The following is a 24380-nucleotide window of genomic DNA, read 5'->3' as shown; positions in this document are numbered from 1 at the left end:
GGTGTCCTTTGAACTCAGCACTCTGTTTTCTGCCTTTGTACAGTCCATCCTAGAATTCACTCCCTTCTTATCACTCTCTTTCAAAGGTTCAGTTGCATTGCTACATCCTACCTGAAGCCTTCCCTGATCTCAGTCTCTCTCTCTCTCTCTCTCTCTCTCTCTCTCTCTCTCTCTCTCTCTCTCTCTCTCTCTCTCTCTCTCATTCTCTCTTTCTCTCTGTCTCAGACACACACACACACAAGATGTTAGTGGTCCATCCTCTTCTATTTTCTTTGTTCTATACTTACTAATGTATATATTATATCCTTCTTAGGAGCAATTAGGTGGTACAGTAGAGCTCTGGACCTAGAGTCAGGAAGATCTAGGTTCAAATTTGGTATCACATACTTCCTAGTTGTGTGACCCTGGGCAAGTCATTTATATCTTCCTCAGTTTCTTCAACTGGGGATAATAATATTGCACCCACTTCTCAGGGTTGTTGTGAAGATTAATTGAGATATTTGTAAATCGCTTATCATAGTGTCTGGTACTTGGGAGGTACCTAATAAATATTTCCTTTCCTTCCTTCAACTTCTATGAAATGTAAGTTTCTTGAGACCAGGGTCTGTTTTATATTTTGTCTTTATATCTCCAAAGCCTGGCACAGAACCTTAGACATGGTTGTTTGGCAAAGAAGGGAGTTTCAAGGAGTTTTGAGTTAGTTGGTAGTGGCATAGGAAAGGCTTTCTGCAGAAGATGGCATTTGAACTGAGCCTTGAAGGAAGACAGGGATGCTAAAAGACAGAAGAGGTAAAGAGAGAGGGCATTTGCAACAGGGGGACCAACTGCTAATGCAAAGATACAAAGTTTGGAAATGGAATATTGTATGCAAGGCACAACAAGGGATTGTGGGTGAGGGGAAGAGAATAAGATGTTAAGAAGACTGAAAAGGGGGAGGGGAAAAAGTGGTGAAGAGCTTTAAATGCCAGACAGAGGACTTTATATTTGATCCTGAAAGTAATAGCACCTATCTCCCAGGGTTGTTATGGGGATCAAGATCTAAGATAATATTGATAAAGCCCTTCCTTAGCACACTAACATACAGTAGGAACTTAAATACATATTTCCTTCCTAATAGGGAGCCAATGGAGTTTTTGAGTCAGGTGAAAGAGTGAGTTAAGGAATGATTTTAGCCATAAAGTCAAAGAGGTATTGGAAGGGAGACACTTCCTCAAAAGAGGAAGACACTCTGAAACACGGATACCAATTACAAGGCTATTTTATTTTTATTTTGCCTTTTGGAGGGCAGTTGGGGTAAGTAACTTGCCCAAGGTTACAAGGCTAGTTTTTTTGTGTGTGGGTGTTAAGCGTCTGAGGCCGGAACCAGACTCGGGTCCTCCTGACTCCAGGGCCAGCACTTTACTTGCTGTGCCACCTAGCCGCCCCTTTACAAGGCTATTTTAATAGACCAGGCAAGATGTGATGAAGGCCTATGCTAGAGAGGTAGCTTTGTGAGTTGTGAAGGTGGGAATGACCACATAAGGCAATGGATTGAATATATGGGATAAGAGTAAGTAAGAAGTCAAAGATTACACCTAGCTTACCAGCCTGGGTGACTCTACAGTAAAAGGAAAGTTGAGAAAGGGAGAAGGGGGGCAGATAATCAATTCAATTTTGGACATTTTGAGTTCAGTATCCAAAGGCAATTGGTGATGCCAGATTCAGGAAAGAGACTAGGGCTGGATATGTAACTCTGGGAGTGATATGTGTCAAGATAAATGAACTCTTGGGAACTGATGAGGTCACTAAGTGAGATCATATGTAGAGGAGAGCTGTGGGCCCAGAACAGAGCCTTGGAAGATACCACCCTGTTAGTGAGCATGCGCTGGAGCAAGAAGGGGGGAGTGAGGGGGGGGGAGCTCTGGAGAGTGGTCAAAGGCTTGAAGAAAGATGAAAGAGTTTGGTATAGTTGTCCTGAGAGGCATGAATAAGGTCAGTGTAAAAAGGATTGCCTTGCCACAGCAAGTTCTGGTTGAGGTTATGTAACAAGTGCTAATGGACTCAGTTGCCAACGTGATGTTTCTAAAGCAGCATAAATTTTAATGGACTCAATCAGTTGCCTAAGTCATTTTTCTAAAGGATAGGTCTGATTATGTCATTTCCTTATTCGTTAAACTCCAGGCTCTCCCTGTTCCTTTCTGCTTCCTAACCTGGTTTCTTCCTACCTTTTTAGTCTTTTACTTCCCTCCACACACTAGCTTCCAGCTCTACTAGGTGACTCTCTATTCATCACCTCTCTCCCTGCTTTTGAAATGGTTGGCTGTTTACCACACTTGGAATGCTCTCCTTCCTCACCTCTGCCTTATAATTTCTCTGACTCAGATTCCACCTTCTGAGGAATACCTTTCCTGGTCTTCCAGCTTTTCTAGTGACTTCTGTAAGGTTACTTTCTGTCTATTCTATAAATATCTTGCATTTATTTATTTATTTACATATCTCCCCATTAGAATTTGAGCTCTTTGAGGGAACAGTCTGTTTTTGCCTTCCTTTGCATATCCAGAACCTAGCAAATGTCTGGAACATAGTAATGCATGTTGATTTATTGTACTCAATCATCTATTTCTATACAGTAAATTCAGTTTTTCATTGAAGAACCTCATATTATGACAACTTCAGCTATAAAGAATCCTACTGATAAAATTCCCAATAACATATCATGCTGTTCTAAAGTAGTTGCTAAAATTATAAGTATATACATATATGTACATATATAATTCTCTATATTCTCTAAATCTTCATTACTTTTTAAATTCCCCAATAGTACCTTGTACTTTTTGTTCAATTTGGAATGGGATTTCAAGAGGCAAATAGAAGAATCTATGCTTTTCTTCTATCTCATCTGGCTTTTTCCAGTACTCGCAGCTGAAATAGAATTCAAAGCAAATCACCTTTATTTAAATACTATTAACTTGAACTTCTAAGGTGCAATAATTTTAGTTGTCTGTCCAGGCAGCGAGACATTTAACTTCTGACCAGTCTAGGTCCAAACTAAATAAGTATATAAATATGAATGTCTATTTACCACTAAGGTTACAGTAGCAAAAAAAATTAATCACTTCCCTAATATTTGCTTCAGCAATTTCCTGGTCATTGAGCAGTTTAGTTAATTAAGCAGGGGATTGTGTTATTTGAGGTAGAGAGTAGAGAAAGCTTTGTGAAGGTAGTGAGAATTTTAACAAATAATCTGTTGCTGATGATCATTGTAGGTCAACTTTTAATTGCTTTGCCTGTTTTATTACTTATGCAGGTACTATGCAGTTGAGTAAGCAAGAATGACTGGTCACTAAAAGTAGTTCATTAAGTTTTCATTTTAATTAGGAAACGTGAGCCATTCCCAACTCACAGGTGGGTACACTTATACAGGGTATTCCAAATGTCTTAAGTCTTGACTATTGGAATCCCTTAAAGTACCTCTATCTCTTCACCCCACCCCCATCTCCCATTTCTCTGATAAAGGTAATAAAATCATATTACCATGGCCTCTGGAGAGGGTACATCATTTCTCTATGAGCATCTCCCTTGTTAAAATGAAAGCTCCTTTAGGACAGGGACTTTGTCACTTTTGTGCCTGCATCCCTGGCTCTTAGCACAATGCTGGGCACATGTTAAGGATTTAACAAATGCTTTTTATTCGTTCATACTAGATATTCAGTAAATGTGTAAAAGGTGTTTTCTTATAAAAATTTTATCTAATGCTTCATAATTCCAAATAGTTTTTTCTGCTTTTATTCTCACGGTAATGTTGATTATATCTTTTTTAAAATGAGAAAGGAGAATGATTGTGCTTTTTAGCAAGATATTTTTCATTGCTTTGATTGTATTTCCTTTTAAAGGATTCTCCTGCTATTTCTCCTTGAGTACCCGAGGTTTCTATATTTATTTAAGAACCTATTCCTTAGGTCTGTGATCAGTGAGCAAGCATTTATCATAGTAGTACGTGTCAGGCTCTAAGCACTGAGGATGCATGGACAAAAATGAAACAGTCTCTGTTCTCAAGAAGCATACATTCTGATGGGATAGATGGGATTATGTCAGTATGTACAGAATATACTGAAGATGAATACAAGATAGTTTTGGAAAGTAGGATGCTGGCACCTTGGGAGGTCAGTCTAGGAAGGCTTCATGGGAAAGGTAGCACTTGAAATCTGAGTCTTGAAATTCCAAGAGAAAATATGTTTCAGGCATCAGAAAAAAGTTTAAAAGATAGTAAAAGGAGCCATAGGGAAGTAGATTGACATGGCCTTTCCATATATCGATGGCAGTATTGATTTGATTATGACTCTAGAGCTAGAAAGGTGTGTGTAAGGAGATAGAGCACCCGCATGATACTGAGGCAAGATGGCTGGGAAATATAATTAGGGACTACTTAGATATAGAATAAATGAGGTGAAATGAAGAACCTAAGCTATCCAAAAAAGGCTAAATTATATGCAGTATCTTCCTTTAAAGGTACAAGAGATGTCCTTTCAGAGAGGTTTCTGTTTTAAAATGTTTAAGAATAAAATGTTAGTGTTTAGAAGGGGTTAAGCTTCAGTTATCTGAAAAATTCAATTATGGAATGTCTCCTTCCTGCAACATCGTAGATAAATAAAGCATTTCTATAGTTTAGGGAAGTAATGGGTAAGAAGACCTTTTAAAAATCAGTAAACAATATGATTTTACCATTTTATTGGATTTGGATTCTTTTGGTAGGGCATTCCTTGTATGTCTGGATTTAAACTTGGCTTCAATATTAATTTTTGGTTAATTCATTCAGTAAATATTTAAATGTACGTGATTTTCTTTTTGCTTTTTGGAGGGCAGTTGGGGTTAAGTGACTTTGCCCAAGGTCACACGGCTAGTTTTTGTTTTAAGTGTCTGAGGCCGTATTTGAACTCAGGTCCTCCTGACTCCAGGGCCTGTGCTCTATTTACTGCACTACCTAGCCACCCCAATGTATGTGATTTTCAAGGCATTTTACTATGCATTATGTCTAATGTAAAGGTGAACAATACAGTGCCTATTTTTAAGGACCATGAATTTTTTATACTACCATTTTACTCTGGGTTAGGTCCTAAAAGTAACTTTTAAATTTTGATCTTGTCTTATTGGACAACTGAACAATCTTAGTGAGCTTTATTGTTAATTTAAATATGACCCTGTTTTATTACTCATAGGTAAATACACTTTTTTATAAAATTTTTAAACATTAACTGAAATATTCTCAGGTAAAAAATTTTTATTCTTACTGCCTGAATTCTAATCTTTCAATATAAATTAATCTAATAATACTCAGTGTCTATAAAAGCTTTTAAATTGAACCTGCAAGATTAGCAATTTGGGTTGGAATGGTTTTCATTGCTAAGAAATTGATTCAAACACAAATTTATTTCTTAAAGCCCAGGAAAATAATGAAATTTTCTTTTTGACTCATTTTATATTTCAAAACAAGATTAGCAAGAGATAAATCTATCAGTCTAATTTGAAATAAAATGCAGTTTCAAAAAACTTTTATTTGCTCATTTTGTCTTTATTAAAACTTACCTTTAGGTTATTTGTTCTCTCCATACATGACTATATTACAACAACTTACTTTTTAGAAGGATATTTAGCAGTATGACCTGAATGAATAGCACTTTGTAGTAATATAAAGTAGTCTTTTAATTCGGTCTTTGAATGATCATTGTATATAAGGTTCATATCAAACATTAAAAACCATCCCCAATAAAAGATGCCAAAGAGTCAAGTTAAACTAATTAAGGGTGCTTAAATTGAAAAGGCATTGATTAGGTTTTTTTCCCCCTTTGAATATTATATATTGTCCCTGCCTTTTAAAATTAAGTAGAACAAAGCTTTTCTTCTAATCAACTAACTAATGCAGTATAATGTGCAGCAAATAAGTAAAAATTAACATCTGGTGCTGTGTTTAATGTGACATCTCATTCTGTGTTTGTTTTTAAATTGTAACTAATTTTAGTTAGTAACTTGAAAACAGAGGCTTAATTGCAATAGAGATATTTTTTAGTAATGGTTAAGTTTGTATCCTTGAGCATGTGGTTTTTGTCAGTTGTTCTGAACTCCATTGCATGTATTTGGTCTGTAACTGGAGATCTGTGGCAGTATTTCATATTTATCCCAGTATCAACTAGTTGAGGAGGAACCGTTTGGAACAGGCAGCAGAACTGGCTTTGTGTTCTGTTTAGATTAATTGTCACTGGTTATATCCATGGAAAATGAGAAACTTTACATTGATCATTTGGCTTCTTAATGTAATAGAATTAGATCTGATGCTTTCAGGAAGCTACTTTAACATAGGATTTGAAATGGTATATATGATTGTTTTCTAAAAGGTTCTTTTATAAAGTATTTTTAATTTAATCATAAAAACTTTCTCCAGGCTAAAACGTGATAGTCAAAGGCTATTCTGGGATATTTAGATTAAAATTACACCTATAAATTTCCTGTGTTAGGACTTATTTGCATTTTTTCAACACCAAAAGATATTTAACTTTTGAAAACTGGAAATTGATGTATTGCTAGTTCTGTTATGGACCACTATTGTGAGAGACTGTTTATTTCATCTTGTGAAAATGAGTTGCTGCACAGGTGAGGTAGTATTTGGATCACTTTAAAAGTTCATGTCAGTGTTTTGTTTTGTTTTGTTTTTCCTTTTTCCTATTTTCTTTTTGGCCTTTTTTATTTTACTTATTTATTTTTGCTTTTGTTTTTTGCAGGGGTGTTTTGGGATTTTCATGGCCTTGCTGCACATTTGGCTGGCCATATTTAGTCTGCGCACTAAATGTTAGTCTGCCCAGTTGAGTCTTACTTTTGTGCACTCAGTTCTTTTGGTTTGATTTCATGTTTTGTCCACCTGGATGTGTTTTAGATTGAGAGATTTTTATTCTGATGGGCCGGATTTTAATCCGTATGCTAAATTTTAGTCTGCAGACTAAAAGTAATCCGCGGATTATTTATTTTTATTAAAAAATATTTAATTCCCCCACTAGAAACTATCCTAAAAGAATGTTAAATTATTCTACACTAGTCAAGGGAGTTCACAGCTACTGGTGAGTTGTACCATCTTTTATTCTTATGCTTTATAACCGACACCACTACCTCTGTCACTTTTTTTTGCTCAGTTGTACTAGGTGTTGGTGTACATTACTGTGCTTGTCACCCATAACTGTGACTGTCCCTTAATATTACTGTTTATTGTATATCTTTTTGTTTAGCTTTTGGTGGGTGAATTGGGTAGAATTATAGGTGGAACTGTGTTGAATTGGTAGTGCTAAAAGGCTCAGGATTTTTTTAGTGAGTTATTCCAAAAGGAAAGAATGTTCTTAAGTTTTTCTTTTCTTAAGTAATGGGTGCAAGGGTATGAGGGGGAAAAGCCCACAATAGAAAAATTAAGTCCATACCCGCACTCCCAAGGTGATATGTCAATTTCGTGAAGAGTCCTAAAGAGATGAGAGAACGTCAGCAAAATAAACATCCATTAGAGGGGAAGTCAATCCAAAATGGAGAATAATCCGCGGTGGCCTGATCCGTTCTTAGTTCACACAAATTTATAAACTATCTGGCTTGAAAACTCAAAAAATAATACAGACCAAATATTTTTATTTTCTTCTGAACACTAATTTAGAATTTTTTTATACTGTGTCCCTTGGACACATTTATGGAGAAAAACAAAATATGTACATAGGGATTTAACATGCTAATTAGCAGGCTAATCTGGCCCTCCCCCCCCCAATCCCCCCATGTCTGTGGACAATGAATCCGGTACAAGAGGACTACCAAATACTTTACTTTGGGAACTTAATTACCCCTTTACTTCTAGATTTAATTTTGATTTAACTTTTTTTGGTTTTGTATTTTTTTAATAAATGCACTGGCATTGGAACATAATAAAATAAAATTATGATGTTTCTTTACTATGCCTCACCATTGCGCAATCAATTTTTTTACATACACTGTGGCGAAATAATTTTCAAAACTTGGACTTGCTACTATGGAGACTGATGTTTAAAGTTTATAACTGTATAAACATTTTCTATGTCCCCCACACCATGGATTTCTTATAACATTGGATATATTTTTCCTTGCTGGACTATTCTCTTTTGGATTGACTCCCCCTGTTTGGATTATTTCACTGCATTATCATCTTTAGGACTCGTCAGGAACAGGACATTTCACCTCAGGAGTGCGGGTATGTATTTAATTTTTTTTTTTTCAAATTATTAGGGCTGGCCTATAAAACTGGGGGAAAGGAATTTTGAAAGGTTAGAGATTTATGCTGCAAAGAAACATATATTTCATTCTTGAAATATAATAGAATAAAAATTATAACAAGGCATCTGTGATTTCAGTTTTTAAATCACTCTGTAGAAAGGTTTTTGTTTAGATATGTTATATCTTGTCTTCATCACTGACCTCAGTAATTAATTATAGTTCCAGACAGGTTTAACAATTAGAGTTTTTTTTCCTTTAAATTTCCTTTATTTAAAAAAAAAAGTTGTTTATTATTTGTGGAACTGGAGGTTAAACAGTTTAAGAAAGTAAGGAATTGAGGATGCAGCAGAGACAGAAACTCCTTTGGTAAAAGCCAAATTTCAGTAGTTCTGTCGGTCTCCTTTTCTTTAGACACAAAGGTAACAACCCAGAAGAGCAATGTTCCTGTTTGGGCTGTAACTTGGAAGTCACTTGCTACTACACCCAGTATTGTGGTCAGAAATCCGAACTCTGGAGGCATTGGGTTTGACCCAACACAAATGACCCCCACATAATCTTCAGGTTAAAGTTTATCCACAGAGTGCCAACCAAAGCTTTTCTCATCATGGGTCACTCAAAGGGTTTAAAGTAACAGTGGATAACTTTGTAATTGCAGGTTAAGTCTGTCTTAACGTTTGTTATCGGAATGGATATTATTCTTTGTTGTTTTAACTCTTTGACTCCATGAGTCAGGATTCCATGACAAAATGGGCTAATAAACAATGTCTTAGTACCAACATGGATGGGTACTTGTAGCCAACAAGGCACCAAAGAGGTTTTGGTTTGGGGTTTTTATTTTTAAGAGAGAAATTTACAACATTGATTTATTGTTGGTTTTGACAGATAATCTTCGTTGATGTTAACATGAAATTTCTCCATTTAAAATGTACTTACTGCCCAGCTACCCTGCACTTTGAATGTTAGCAGGAGGTATTTATTTCTATTTTTGGTGATGCTGAGTGGCTTATGTGCTCCCATATTGGTGCAAAAGCATTTTGGATTAGCTCATGTTTATTGAAAAATGCTGGCAACGTAATTCCATATACTCTCAAGTAAATGGAAATTGTCCTCAGGGAGGAGCATTAAAGACAACTGTTCAACTTTGTCTTTCATGTGGTACTGAGGGGGAAATTAGGTGATACAGAAAAAAGGTGGGAAACCTCTAAGCAATGATTATTTCAGCAGTTGTTGAGAGCAACTACCAAGAAGTGATGTTTTGGTCACAGCTGTGGTACCTATAGAACATTTGCCGTATGTGTCCTTCCTGTGGCCACCCCATTCAGAAAAGACTCTTAGGTTTGAAAATAACCATTGAAAAGTTGTGGAATTGCTCAATCTGTTCCTGTGAGGTCTTTTTGTTTTGTTTTGAGGTCATAACTTTATGTTACTCTCTATCTCCCATTTGGATCCAACTGAGCCCAGAAAAATTAGGATTTGTTATTATTATTATTTGGGACCTGAAGGGTAGGCATGGTTCAAAAAGGGGCATAAGAGAAAAGAGGGTCTGGCTCAGAACATGAAATAAAAGCTGGTTTCAGATCATTACTCTTAGATACTATGGAACAGGTAGTTCTAAGCCCAGTATCTTGCAAAGAAAAACATGACTTTTCTTGTGAAAAGGACTTTCAAGGATAGCTAATAAATTAACCAACATTCTTAAGGTTCCAAAATGAATTCTTTAAATCTGAGTGATTCCTTTAGAAGTAGTAATCATGACAAATTGCATTATGTAGTACTTTTAGGTTGACAAAACATTTTACAAACATTATTCTCGCTTGATCTTGTGTTAGGTGCTATTATTATCTGTATTTTACAGGTGAGGAAACTGAGATAGAGAGTTTAAGTGACTTGTCCAGGGTCATACAGCTATTATGTGCTTTAGACAGGATTCAAACTCAGGTCTTCCTAACTCCAGATAGCACTCTATCCACAACATCATACTGCCTTTAATTATAAAACTTTTTTTTAGAATTTCATGAGTAAACAAACCTTTATTTCAAATATGTATTTTGATATTTGAAAATAAAAGCAGAAAAGTTGTTTTCCAAACATGTGTAAAGGACTCTTCTAAACTATTTCTTGAAATTCTTAGTACTCTAGTGATAACTTGCTCTGATGCCCATATCCAGTGAATAATACTAGAGTTTCAAAAACCAGTTTAGTATCCCCTGGGTTTCTCTTACCTTGTCTCTTTCTATAGGTGCTTTTTCCTTCTATGTTCTTCTCCCTTAAGTGTCTGTCTCTGTCATTCTGTCTGCTTCTTTATCTGTCTCTGTCTCTCTTTTTCCATATCTCTCCATCCCTCCCTCTCTTCTTTTTTACCTCTCTCTAACCCACTGTGCATCCCTTCCTCACTCCCTTCGTCCTTTTTCTTGTCCCTCTGTTAAATGACTATCATTGTTAGTTGTTATGTTTTTGTCTTTTTCCTTTAGTCTACTTTTATGCTGTCTTATCCATCACTGCCCCCTTTCCCGACTTCTATTCCCATCTTTCCTCATTTTCCCTCAACTTTTCCCTCTCCCTCTTAATTGGTAAAGATAGAAAAGTGAAGTATTGTTTCTTATGTGCTTACGGAATTAGATGTGTGGCCTTCAGTTCACTTCTTTTTTTTAATGTCAGTGGCCCTAAATAGAGAGGAAAAGTCTCCCCACTTTGTGCATAGAGGAAACTTTAAAGAAGAATGATCTGTATAAATGACCATTGGTGACAACTGTTTAAGAAAACAATATAGTTTCCTCAAAATCTAAGTTATCTCAAAATTTCTCCAGATAACTTATAATCTATTTTTTTTAAATAGGAAAGACTAAATCATTAACATTTTGCAGGCTTGGGATAAACAACTTTCTGTTTTCTCTAAGACGTTGACTGCCAAACTTGAACAGTGCTGTCCATATCAACGGTTATTCTGCTCAAAATCATCCAAAAGAAGCATCCTTCCGCCCTCTGTCACAAAAAGTCAAGAACTTTTCATTTTCATCATCTTGAATTTTTCTTAATTTTGCCTCTTTCTCTGAACTTCAACTTTTATATCCCATCTACATATATATCATTTCTATATGCATGATTGATTGCTCTACTGTATCATCAGCATTTTTAGACATTTGTGCCTTCTTTCCCAGTGGTTTCTCTGAGTTTCCTCATATAGTCTTTCACACTGACAGCTCATCCTCACCCCAGTGTGGTGAATCATGTGCAGTTAACCCTTTAAATTTTAGAAGGCTCCCTATCCAAATGCAGTTATGTTTGTGTAATTAGTGGGAGTTCTTAACTTATTACTCAGAGGGTTAATTGCTCACCTGTTATAATGAAAAACAAATCAATCTATCTTTTTTTGTCATGTAGGTCTTCCGACCCCGAACTCCACCTGAGGCAATTGCGTTATGTAGCCGTCTGCTGGAATATACCCCGACTGCCCGATTGACACCCCTGGAAGCTTGTGCACATTCATTTTTTGATGAATTACGGGACCCAAATGTCAAATTACCAAATGGGCGAGATACACCTGCACTCTTCAATTTCACCACTCAAGGTAATTTCCAGGAAACCACATACTATAAAAAACCAATCTGTAAATTCAAGAAGTAGTAATCAATTTAGTAAAAACTGGAAAGATGAGAACTGGAATATTAAGTACTAGAGCAAGTAGAAGGCATCCTTTTGAGTCCTCTACTGGTTAAACTAATAGAATGATAAAACTTTAGAGCTGGAAGCAATCTTTGGAAGCAATTGGAGAATATCTGATTTTATAGATGAAGAAACCATAGACCAAAGAGGAAAATTGATTTCCATGGGATCTTTCAAAGGAGTTGCTTAATTTTGATAAAAAGTGTATACACTGCTAAAAAAGCATCAAGGTATAATGTTCACTTTCCCATCTGGAAGTATAATAGTGGCTGATAAAAAGACTTTTAGTAGACAGAAACTTCCAGAAATTTTTAGCAGATATCATTGAATAGGCTACTTAGTTAACAGTTACAGAGGTGTAATTTAATGGAGTAAAGTCCATGATTCACAGAATTATTATTAAGTTATTTTTCCATTAATAGTTACCTAAGTCAAACAAATAATACTCTCCCAAAGACACAGACTGTCTTTGTTTTTAGTTAAAATAATGACTCTAGGTTAGCCTCAAGACTCAAACTTATAAATGAGTAGTTACTGTTTATCGTTTCTTCAGTCTGATTATCTGATGTGAAGATTAGGATTGTCACCAGCCCTTCTAACATTTATGCAGAGTATGTTTCTTGCTTCTGTACCTTTAATTCTATTCACAGTACTGGAGTTATGTGAAAGGAACCTTATATGTATTCTTTCAAAGATTGTCACTAATTCCTTCAGATTCCCTTCACCTCTCAAATATGCCTAAAACCATACAATCTCTAATACCTAAATGGTGATGCTTCTTTTCATTTTTGTACTTAATAGAAAAGTGTTTTACATTCAGTAAATACATGTTGGTTGATGTAAAGCTTAGATTGACCAAAGTATATGGAATGGAGAAAAAGAAGAGGATCAAAGAATATGTTTACCATTTTGTGAGGGAAAGAGGGACGTGATTAGTTCATGGTACACCAGCCACAATCCTAGGAACAGGTTAAGTCTTTTGAGTATTTCAGTCATATTAATTCTTTCAGATCACTAGGAAGCCATGATTTTTTGTATTAACTGGCTTCAGTAAATTAATAACACAGTTTACCAGTTGTTCAGCCTACTCCCAAAATATAATTCATACTTGAAAAGAACCTAGAAAAATACATAAAGTTTTATATTCCATTCAGAAGATCATCTGTGCAAGTGCAAGGTGGAGGGGGGTCCTTGCTTGATAGTAAGTAGTTCATGTGAAGATTTGGGAAGTTATTCTTGACTTTAAGTTCAATTAAAGTTGATAATATGAAAGCTGCCAAAGAAAGCTAATGTAATATAGTATTGAAACACATTAAGTTTGGTCTACAGTTCAAAGGGAGATGATATAGTCTTCATGTTTTCAACACTAGTAAGACCACATCTGGAGTGTTATGTTCCATTCCAGGTGCTACATTTTAAGGGAGCTATTGACATCCAATGAAAGGCAACCAAGATGATGATGATGAGTTGTCTGAAACAGTGTTCTGTAAGACATGTTTAAAGAGCTAGACCTGAATAAACTACAAGAGTTTATTATTGCATGATAGCCGTATTTAAAGACACGTCACGTACAAGAGGAATTTGTGTTATTTTCTCTTCTTCCAGAAGAACAAACTAGGACCAATAGGTAGAAGATATAGGAATGTAGATGTCAGAAGGAATTTTATAGCAGTTATAGCCATCTAAAAAGGAATGAGTTGCCTTGTATCATAATAAAAATTAGGGGTTACTACATTGGGTTAGAGGTTAGTTTTAATGACTTTATGGTTCTTTTCAGCACTAAATATTCCGTAAATAAATATTCAGCAAATCCCCAGCGTTAGATACAAAGTTAAACTTCTTAACCCAAGATTTGCCACCATTTTTGCATTTTTAACATTTTGCTTATTTAGAAGGTGTTCTTTAAAAAAAATTTACGTCCTGGGAGAAATGCAATTGTTGCCATATCTATTCCTTTAAATAATAGTACATTTAAATGAATAAAAACTTTTAATAAAGATAGCAAATATATGTGATGTATTATACATTTCTTAAACATTTCCCAATCTGTAAACAATGTAATATTTGCCTACTTTTAAGTAAAATGTCATGCACTAGAGAGTAAGTGAAAATTAAAGAAAATCACGAAGTTTACTCAATTAGAAATTTCTCCTCTACCAGTACGTACTAATGAAAACTCAATTACCATATTGGGAATGGGAACAAGTATTCATATCTTATCAGACTATCTAATATCTAAAAAATAGCAGTTCTAAATTGGTTGGCTCTCAGAGAAATTAGGAGTGAGGAGAGAAATTTTTAAATGGAGATAAGCTCAAATATTTTTATTTGAAGTAAATATTAGTATTTATGTGTAGAATAAGTTGAAATGGCTGTACTAGTCCACTTCTTCCTACCATAAAGCAAAAACATCAGTGTTATGAATTCACACTTGAGTCTTAAAATAAATGGATGCAATCACCAGTTCATTTGCTATTGGTATTTTTGGCTCCCTAAATAGACAGATAAGGAGTTGATTGCCTAGTTAGCTAATAACATGACCCTGGGTAAGTGAAAATGGGACCTGGGGAAGTCAGCACTTTGGTACCATGTATCAGGTGCACATTACCCTGTACCAGCTACCCTTAGGGCCAAGGTTGTATCAGTGTCCATCTAAATGATTTCATTCATTTAACACCCTCTGAATCCAAGTGACTCATCTTTGAATAATTACATTAATCCAGTGACAGTGCTGCTCTTGGCAAACAACTTGATAGGGTGCAGAGCAGCAATAACTGCTCATATGAGGTGGACACAAAGCTTGACAGCAATAGGAAATAGGATGTTTAGATTACCCAACCCTGGGGTTGGGAGAAGACAGGAAAAGGAACAGTTGTTATTGGTACACAGAGATCAACACATCAAAGAAGTATATTTATGTAGGAATGCTTTTTGGAAGATGATAAGCAAGATAGGATTCTCTATAAAGAAATTTGCTTTACATTCCACTTTGTAGGAGCATGTATTCTCTTTCTAATGAGGGCTATCTAAATGTAAAGCTCTGTGAATATGTAGGGTCAAGTTTGTATATATTCTGTGTACATTTGGCATTTTTGTTGGTTTATATGTACACTATCTAGGCTATGTATGTACATATCAGTAATTAGAAGTAAATGGGTACATGTTTGTGGGTAGATGACTGTGAATATACTTTCATTTCTTAATGGTTTGTGGAGCTCATCTTGGTATAAGTATAGTCATATATGCATACAGCACTGTCCTATGAACATACCAGCTAATAATGTGACCCTATCATCTTCCCCCAACTAAGTCTGTCTTGGATCTTACTGTCTGGGAAGATCATTTTAGTTCAATTGCATCACATTGTTTTCTGTTTCAAAGAGGATTGACTCCTTATCTCTGTAGAATAATCTTGTTTACTTGTAATAGAACCTCAGTTTTGAAAGCCCAGAATGCAGGAGTGTAGTCACTATGCCGATACAGACTTAAAATGAACACTAGATACCAGCATTTAAATAATGGGGCTTGGATATTGACTGCAAGGTTGATTCATTCAGCAAATATTGAATGCCTATTCCATGCTCCTTAATTTATAAAGTTAAGTCAGTAACTATGCTTACAGGAGCAGTAAATTATGAAGACTGAGCATACATGAATAGAGTTTAGTTTTGTAATAAGCCAGATGAAAGTTTTTAAACATACCCTTAGCAATATATTAAACCATAAAGAAATTATTTTCTAAAACTTACGCTAGAATAAAACTAGAACATCAGCATTTTCTCTATATTAAAATAGATAATTAATTCTGTTAAATCCCCTGCTTTACATAATAACATAGTTAAGAACACATTGATAATGTGATAACTTGGGCCTATAACAGGCATCAGTCTGGTAAAGTATTATTCCAGATAGCCAATTATGGCTTTTATGTACCAGGAAGAAGGATAAAAAGCTGGCTTCTTTCATATTTCTCAGAATGAGCATAATTGATAGTTGAGGAAGCAATAAAAAAGAGATACCTAAGAATTTCCAAGCCCAACCTCTCCATATTCTCCATTGGAGAGCCTGTAGATGTCATTTTCATAGGGTAAAGAAATTCCCCGCCATAGCTTAACTGTGAAATACTTCACATTTCCTTCTGAATATCTGTACCTATAAATGCAGTAACTCATAGAGTGACCTGAAAAAATAGCTATTTATCTGCTTCATGGCAACTGTGCCTTCAGAAAATAAGGCAAATATTAAAAAAACTAGAACTTCCCCAGCCCAATGAATACATCCTGTTGCCTGAGGGAGGATGAAAATGAATATAGATGGTTTGAGAACATCAAGCAAGTTTTTCATTTATTCAGTAAATTTTGATTGAGCGCTCACAGTTCATTTCAGAAGCATTCATCAGTTACCTCTGAGTGCAAGGCACCGGTGCTAGGTGCTAGAGATCCAAATTCAATTCATTAAACATGTGTTAAGTACCAACTACATGCCAGACACTGTGCTAATAAAGCACAGTGAATACAGAAAATAAGAACAATGGTAGCAGTTCCTAACCAGTGATTGAACTCTACTTGTTTTTTGTTCAAGGAATTTACAGACTGGTGGGGTGGGAAGAAAGTTCCACATGTTCATAAATAAGTAATTATAAGATCATTTTAGAAAGGAAAGAACACAAACGGGGCAAATCAGGGAAGGTTTCCATGGAGGTGGAATGCCTAAGCCTGGGCCTTCAAGGAGAATTAAGAATTCTGAGAAATGGAGTTGAGAAGGCAAGTGCTTTCCAGGTCCAAGGGACAACTTGTACATAAATACACAGAGGGAGCTGGAAAAGGCATGTCAAGTTCAGTGAACAGCTAGTATTCAAGTTTAGCTGAAATTTGGAGATTGTAAATGTAGGGAATGTGAAATAAAACAGGTAAAATACGTTAGGAGCTGGATTGTGGAAGGCTTCAACTACTAGGCCAGGGAGTATGTATTCTGTCCTATGAACAATAAGCATTCCCTGAAAGGTTTTGAGTAAGGAAGTAACACAGATTTGTGCTTTAAAAAAAATTTTATTTTAGCAGCTTTGTGGAATGTATATTAGAAAAGACAGAGCCTGGGCGTAGGAAGACCAGTTAGGAAGCTCTTAAACTAGTCACGGTGAGACATAATAAGGGCCTGAACTAGGTAGCATCGTGGTATCATATATTTAGAGCTCCAAGGGCTCTTAAATGCCATTCAGCCCCCTCTTTTTACAGATGAGGAGACTGAATTCCGTAATGATTAAGTGAATTATTTGTCCAAAGTCACAAAGCGAGTAGCAGACCCAGATCCTCTGACTCCATATCAAGCATTCTCACTACTGTACCATACTGCGGATGGATGTAAGAGTTGTGAATGTAGAGTAATGTAAAATTGAGAAGAGTTAGCACTTGATTATATGTGAGAGGTAAAAGTCAAGGATGCCACTGAGGTCATGAACTTAACATAAGTAGGAGCCAGGATACCATCAACAGAAATAAAGAAGTTTAGTGTTTGGGTAGATTATTTGGCCTTGAGTTTGAGAAATTGATAGGATATTCAGATAGATATCCACTAGGTAGTTAGCAATAATGGACTAGAGTTTCTATGAGAGATTAGGGCTGGATATTTTTATTTGGGAGACATATACAGAGAAAGATAATTGAGTTCATGAGAGCAGATAAGAATCATCAAAGGAGAACAAAGCAAAGAAGACCTAAGGTAGAGCCTTGAAAGACACCCACACTTAGGTGACCAGGAAAGAGCAGATCCAGATAGAGATTGAACTAAAAGAAAGAAGGTATCACAGAAGCCAGGGGGAAATTGTCCAGGAGAAGAGGGGATGGGATGGTCAGCATTGTCAAAAACAGCAGCTAGGTCAAGGAAAATGTGTAGTAAAAAAGACCTTTTGGATTTAGCAGATAAGAGACTGCTGGTAACCCTTTAGAGACTTGGAGTAGAGTTTTGCATTCAGAAACTATTAAAACAGATGTGAGGAAGTGAAGGTAGTACAGTTGTTTCTGAGAATTTGGCAGCAGAAGAATAAGTAAGCTCTAGGACAGATCGTGTCTTTAAGGAGATGGCAGGATCAGGTTGAAATTTTTTTTTAAGCTTGAAGGAAACCTGTGCACATATGTAGGCAGTATTAATATTGCTAAGAGTAAGACTGAGGATGAGAGAGAGAATAGATGAAGCAAGGTCTGAGAGGCAATAAAAGAGGGAATAAGACAAGTTCTTACTATTTCTATTCAGAAATAAATAGCCCCTCCGCTCAAGAAACTTATAGTCTCATAGGGAGAAAAATAGGCCCACAGATCACTGTAATAACAAACAGATTGTGTTAAGTACCATATTAAGTAGTAAGAGCAAAGTGCTGTGACAAGAAATGGAAAGCACATTTCTTGCTGAGAAGATTGCATAAAGCTTCATTGTATGGGACATCTGAGGGAAAAGTATCCTAGGAACAAAGAATGATAAAAGCAAAGGTTCAGAAGCAAGAAAAGACAATGTAATTTTGGGGAAGAACATGTCGTCCATTCTGGCTGAAGCATAAATTATGTGTAGGGGAATAGTAGATGATTAAGGTGGAAAGGTAGATTAGGGACAGTTTTTACACACCCTTGGGCTGTGTCACTAAGAGGAGACCCTGTACTACCTGGAAGAATCAGCACTGTGGGATTCCTGCTTTCATATTATCTTGTGAGAAAGGCAGTAAGTAGTTGTAATGTACAAGGTATTCATTCTAGAATTAACTAATGAATTATAATCAAACAAATTACTAATACCAAATAGCATATATCCAGTTTTGAAGACACTCCAGTGAAATTAAATAAATGGCATATATGCCATATTGAAGAAACTTGAGAGTGTTGACTAAAGAACTTAACAAATGAATACTGCATGGAGAGTTTAAAGTTGCCAGCATGATTTTCATCCATAAAAGTTTTCAGAGAAAGACCTGGAAACTAGAAACCCATGAGTTCTATTTACATCCCATGTAATTGGGAGATCTGTATTTTTTTTTAAGGGAGTAGAATTGTAAACCCTCAAACAAACAACCTATAACAAGAAAAGCAATATTTTTTAATATTTACTTACGGGGCAGCTAGGTGGCACAGTGAGTAAAGCGCTGGCCCCAGAGTTAGGAGGACCCAAGTTTGGTTCCGGCCTCACACACTTAACACCCACACACAAAGAACTAGCCTTGTAACCTTGGGCAAGTTACTTAACCCCAGTTGCCCTCTAAAAGGCAAAAAAAAAAAAATACATACTATTTTTCAGCATTCACTTTTAGAAAATTTTTGAGTTCCACATTTTTTTCTCTCTGCCTCCCCAAGATGGCAAGCAATCTCATGTAGGCTATATGTGTACAATCATATCAAGAATATTTCCATGTTAGTCATGTTGTGAAAGAAGCATTACAACAAAGAGAAAAACCATACGAAAGGGAAAAAAAGTAGAAATTGTATAAAGCAAATGTTTTTATAACAAGAAATCACACCCGCTTGTCTGATCTACCAGAAGTCCCTTTGAGAGGCATGTATAAATACTGGCAGAGGGAAACAAATAGATATAATTTATTTAGCCTTAAAAAGGTTTCGTATACTAAAACTATTCTTTAAACTTAAGTCTGCATGAGTTTGTGGGCTCCTTCCTATTTCCCTAAGACTAGGGGATTGACTTAGAAGTAGGAAACAAATGGTAGGGTTCTTGATGTGTTTTCTAAGGATTATTCCATTAATGGTCCAATAAAGTATCTGGATTTTTATAAATTATCTGGGAAAGAACATATCCAATGAAATCTCTAGAATTAAAGTTGTTGGTATAATGTGCTAAGTAGTAAAATAGAAAATGGAATGGAGATGAACTGCAGAAAGAGAAGGAAAATGTATAAATAGACTGAAATAAAAAATTTTCATATAAGCAGTTAAGATACCTTAAGTAAAGGTAATCCAAATTTTTCTTAAATTAATATAAGATTGCGATGTACAGTGAAGGAAAAGGACATATGCATTATTATAGATGCTCTCCTGAAAGTGCAAACTCATGCTACTCATCAGTGATATCAGCAAAATACCTGCCTCATAAGGGAATATATTGGTTGGGAAAACCAAAAATCTACTAATCAAATCTAGAAATACCATCTGAACTACATAAACACGTTAATAGAACTGTAGAAGAGGATGATTAATAGAAGTTAGTAGAATTGTAGAGGATGAAGGGAGGCCTTATGGTGATTGATTGGAAATGGGTGATTTATTTATTTACAGAAAATAGGCCTTCCTAGTCTTAATAATGTCATTAACTACTGACTCTTTTTTGACCTTAAGCAACTTACTTTTTCCCCAGTCTTGGCTTTTCATCTTTAAAAAACAATACAGGTAAGTTAGATGGTTACTAGAATCCATTCCATATCTAAAATTCTATGATTTTTAGCAGACTGCTACATGAAGAAAAATAGCACAGTCTAGTAGAAATTGGGCTTGCTGTCAAAGCTTCCAGTCCCAGCTCTATCAATTACCAGCTGTAATATATTGGATTCATTGCTTAACTTCTTTGAACCTGATTTTCCTCATCTGTAAATTAGGACTAGTAATATTGGTACTTTTTCATATAGGGGAATTATAGAATCAGATAAGGTAATAGATACCCAATAATTGTAAAGTATTATATAGAATAAACAAAATTAGGCCTTCAGTCTTGAAAAACAAGGTCTGAAGTGATATCTGATTGAAGCCAACATAATTGTAGTATAGAATTGAATGCGGATTTGTTCTCCAAATTTTGAAATATTAAAACTAATTTGCCATAGCATGAAAGAGCAAAATTGAGATTAACAAGAGAACCTCATCAGGTATTGTCAGGATGAGCAAATTTTCCAGATAATTAGGCTTACCCCTTATATACCTTTACTTTTTATTTAATTTTAACTGTTTGAGATGGAAATTTTAATAAAATCTACTCTGTTATTTCTGCCTTATTATAGTGAGTATATAATTAAATTTTTCTTGATAAGCTAGTATATACATTTAATTATTTCTTTTGACCAGTAGTTGTCTCTGTTTCCTTTTAGGGCATGTAAAAGCAAAGCATAGTGCTTTGGAAAGAGTGTTAAATATGGAGTCAGAGGATCTGGGTTCAGATTCCTGCTTGACTGCTTACTACCTCTGTGACTTTGGGCAACTATGTCCCTTTAGCTTCCTGGGCTTGTTTCCTCTTCTGTAAAATGAGAGAGTTAGACTAGGTGGCTCTTCCAAATATGTGAAACATTGAACATGATTTTTCAACCTTAATATCCCCAGCAGTATATCCAGCACCTGATGAATAATTTATGACTTATAAGCCAAATTCTGCACCTTGTGTAATTAAGCTAGAATGATGTTACTGAGTAGTTTAAGAGCAAGAACATAATCCACCCTCAAAATTTCTGATTAGAAAAAAATAACCTAAGAAAGCATAATAAACTCCATTATTAAACTGCCAAGCCTGTTCATAAAGGATAGAAAAGTTTATCCACATTTCCAAATGATAGCCTTTTTTAAAACTTGATAAACTTATAAGAGGCTTCATAAAATTTGTGATGGGAAAGGAAAGAGCCACATAATTCGGTTCCCTAATGGTCTCACTCAGGAAAGTGCTTGAGCTGAGGATGAGCCATCTGATTCTGACTCCTCAAAAACTTTCAACAAGTAATGTGAAGATTAGCACTCTTCTCTGGTCAGTCTTTAATGAGTAGTCCTTAATTATGCCATTTTAAGGGCTCAAGTTAAGGGAAGGTAATGAGCCTTTCTCAGTACCTTTTGACCTTATATTTTATTCAGAATAATTTATTTATAATATGACTATATATTTATATAATATGACATATAATATAAATATAAATATGACCAAAGGAGGCGGGAACATGTTTTGCATCTGACTTCCTGGAATTAGTAGAATTCCTGCTCCCTTGATAACTTTAAAACACCAGTTTTCACTGAAAAATATATTCATACTTGGGTGTGTGGGGTCTGGAAATGGAAAAGCTGGTTTAGACATACATAAAACAAGTCTACCTTTTTTTTATGTTTCTAATGAAGGACAAGACACTATTGATTTAAAAAAAAAGATCATGAGCTTTAAAATCGAATTTTGTGCTCAAGAATAGAAAGATTTTAGTGGTGCAAATCTAGAGCCTTTACTAAGCGTTTTTCTTCTATTTTACAGTATATTACAATATTTCATAATATTATTTGTCTGCTTTAATTTGTTTAGGAGTCTAGTTTATTCAGCAAAACCTTTCAGAGGATCATGTTGCATTTGTTTTTAATGGAAACAAGATGGCAATGAAATTGTTCACAAGAGTATAATTTGCCATTTATTTTAAGCATTGAATTATCTTTTAAAATTTAGTTTTACTTTTGTTTTAATTATACACTAAAGTCTTATATAATTAGGTATATAAGTAGTTTAGTTTGTGATCAGGATAAAAGACCTATAGGCAGAAAACTTCAAAGAATATGGAGGAGAACATAGAACTGGTGATTGTAAAGATTACCCCAGGGGCCAAATTTAGATTGCTCAACCATAGGCCTCCCAAAAAATTGGTTTTTGGAATAATTCACATTTCTGTGGCACTTCAAAGTTTATGAAGCATTTTGCCAGCAACAGCCCTATGATTTAGGGACTACAAGAATTAGCATTTCCATTTTACAGATTAGGAAACTGAGACTAAAAAGTGTGGCAGAGCTTGTCCAGGATGATACAGCTGGTAAATATAGGAGTTGGGATTATGAAGGCATGTCCTTCCTGATTCTGTGTTCATTGATCATTCCAGTATGTTGTACCATACTTCTTTATAATACTGTTGAGAGATATTATTATTATTAGAACAGATTTAAGTATGATATAATGGATTTTTACCATCATAGAAGCTTTATTTCCATGACCTGTAATGGCCATAATAATGTATTGGACAGGAACCAACATTGATGATTCCACATGTGCTGGTACTTCTATATCCAGAGCCCAGGAGACAGTTGGAGCTCCAAAGACCCAATGAGCATCTGGCATAGTCCTGGCAGGAAGATTTTTAATTGACCAGGAATTGAGTGATCTTTGGGGATAGGGAGAACCAACACCGGAAGGAAAATTGTAACCTGAAACAAAATATGAGGTAGCTAATACTAAAAAGGAAACAAAGCAAGTTAAGAAATAAAAGTTGAAGCGCCGGCCCCAGAGTCAGGAGGACCCGAGTTCGGTTCCGGCCTGAGACACTTGACGTCCACGCAAAAAAACTAGCCGTGTAACTTTGGGCAAGTTACTTAACACCCCAATTGCCCTCCAAAAGGCAAAATAATAATAATAATAAAATAAAAGTTGAAAAAGTACTTTTATCTTTTATTTATTGTCTTCAAATTTTCCCTATAGGTGGGTCAATGATTTCTAGATGAAAATTTTAGATTTTCACTTAATATTCAGATTTCCTTTTAAATATGGAACTCATGATCATAGAAAACTTTCTATTAAAGGTATTTCTCTCTTTACTAACTCCCATTGAGGTGTTATTTTAAAAATGCACAAAAGTCTTGCCTTTGAGCAAAAGCCTTCAGTTTTCTATTGTAGTGACACTGTCTATTCATGTGTATTTGAAAGGGGCTTTGCTGTTTGCTTAAGTAGTAGACTTTCAGGGCAGGAAAGGAAGGACAAAAAAGAATGGCAATTTTTGCCTGAGGTAGTAGAGTTTAAATTGTGCAAGTGAATTTCTTAGCATAAAAAGTGGTCATAGGGGGTGGCAAGATGGTGCAGTGAATAGAGCATTGGCCCTGGAATCAGGAGGACCTCAGTTCAAATCTGGTGTCAGACACTTAACACTTACTAGCTGTGTGACCTTGTGCAAGTCACTTAACCCCAATTGCCCTGTCTTCCCCCCTTCAAAAAAAAAAAAAGGTGGTCATAGGATCATAGATTTAGAGCTAGAAGAGACCTCAGAATCAGTTCAATTCTGTTATTATACAGATGAAGAAATTAAGACACAGAGAGGTTAAGTAACTTGCCCAGGGTCATATAGCTAGTAAATATCTGAGGTAGTATGTGAACCTAAATCTCCATGACTCCAAGTTCAATGCCTACCCTGTCCAGATCACCATGTTTCTTCCTTCATTATCCTATTTTTTTTCCTAGAATACCAACTACAAATAATCCTCCTGTCATTCCTAAAAGTAAAATGTCAGTTTAAATGGGCTGTCTATAGTAAAATGGCATTGGATATTTCCTAAATTTATTTCTGTGTTTTTCAGGGATAACATGAGCTGATACAAAATCATGCTACTAGGAAATACTTTATCTTAATTCAAATAGGACACTATCCCCAAAACTTTTCAAGTCATAATGCATCTATAAACTTGCCAGAAATGGTGCATATCAGAATTTTTCTCCTTCCTTCTGCCTCAAACCATCAATTCATCCACATCCTCACCCTCTAATCTCATTTT

At 35.5% G+C, this 24380-nt stretch overlaps 1 protein-coding gene across 4 annotated transcripts in view; it reads left to right on the top strand.

Moving 5' to 3' along the window:
- Window positions 1-24380, top strand: part of GSK3B (glycogen synthase kinase 3 beta) — a 304997-nt gene that overhangs the window by 238480 nt on the left and 42137 nt on the right. For 2 of the 4 annotated variants that reach the window (XM_069069985.1, XM_069069986.1), the window contains exons 9-10: window positions 8186-8224; window positions 11629-11815. In XM_069069985.1, coding sequence (XP_068926086.1) covers window positions 8186-8224; window positions 11629-11815 — 226 coding nt within the window. The remainder of the gene's footprint in view (window positions 1-8185; window positions 8225-11628; window positions 11816-24380) is intronic. The other 2 variants (XM_069069987.1, XM_069069988.1) reach the window with 1 other exon arrangement.

Source organism: Petaurus breviceps, unplaced genomic scaffold (genome assembly GCF_028583685.1).
Source record: "Petaurus breviceps papuanus isolate PSGF00001 unplaced genomic scaffold, PetGlider_PUasm1.0 90792, whole genome shotgun sequence".
NCBI lineage: Eukaryota > Metazoa > Chordata > Mammalia > Diprotodontia > Petauridae > Petaurus > Petaurus breviceps.
This window is presented reverse-complemented; position numbering and strand designations above follow the sequence as displayed.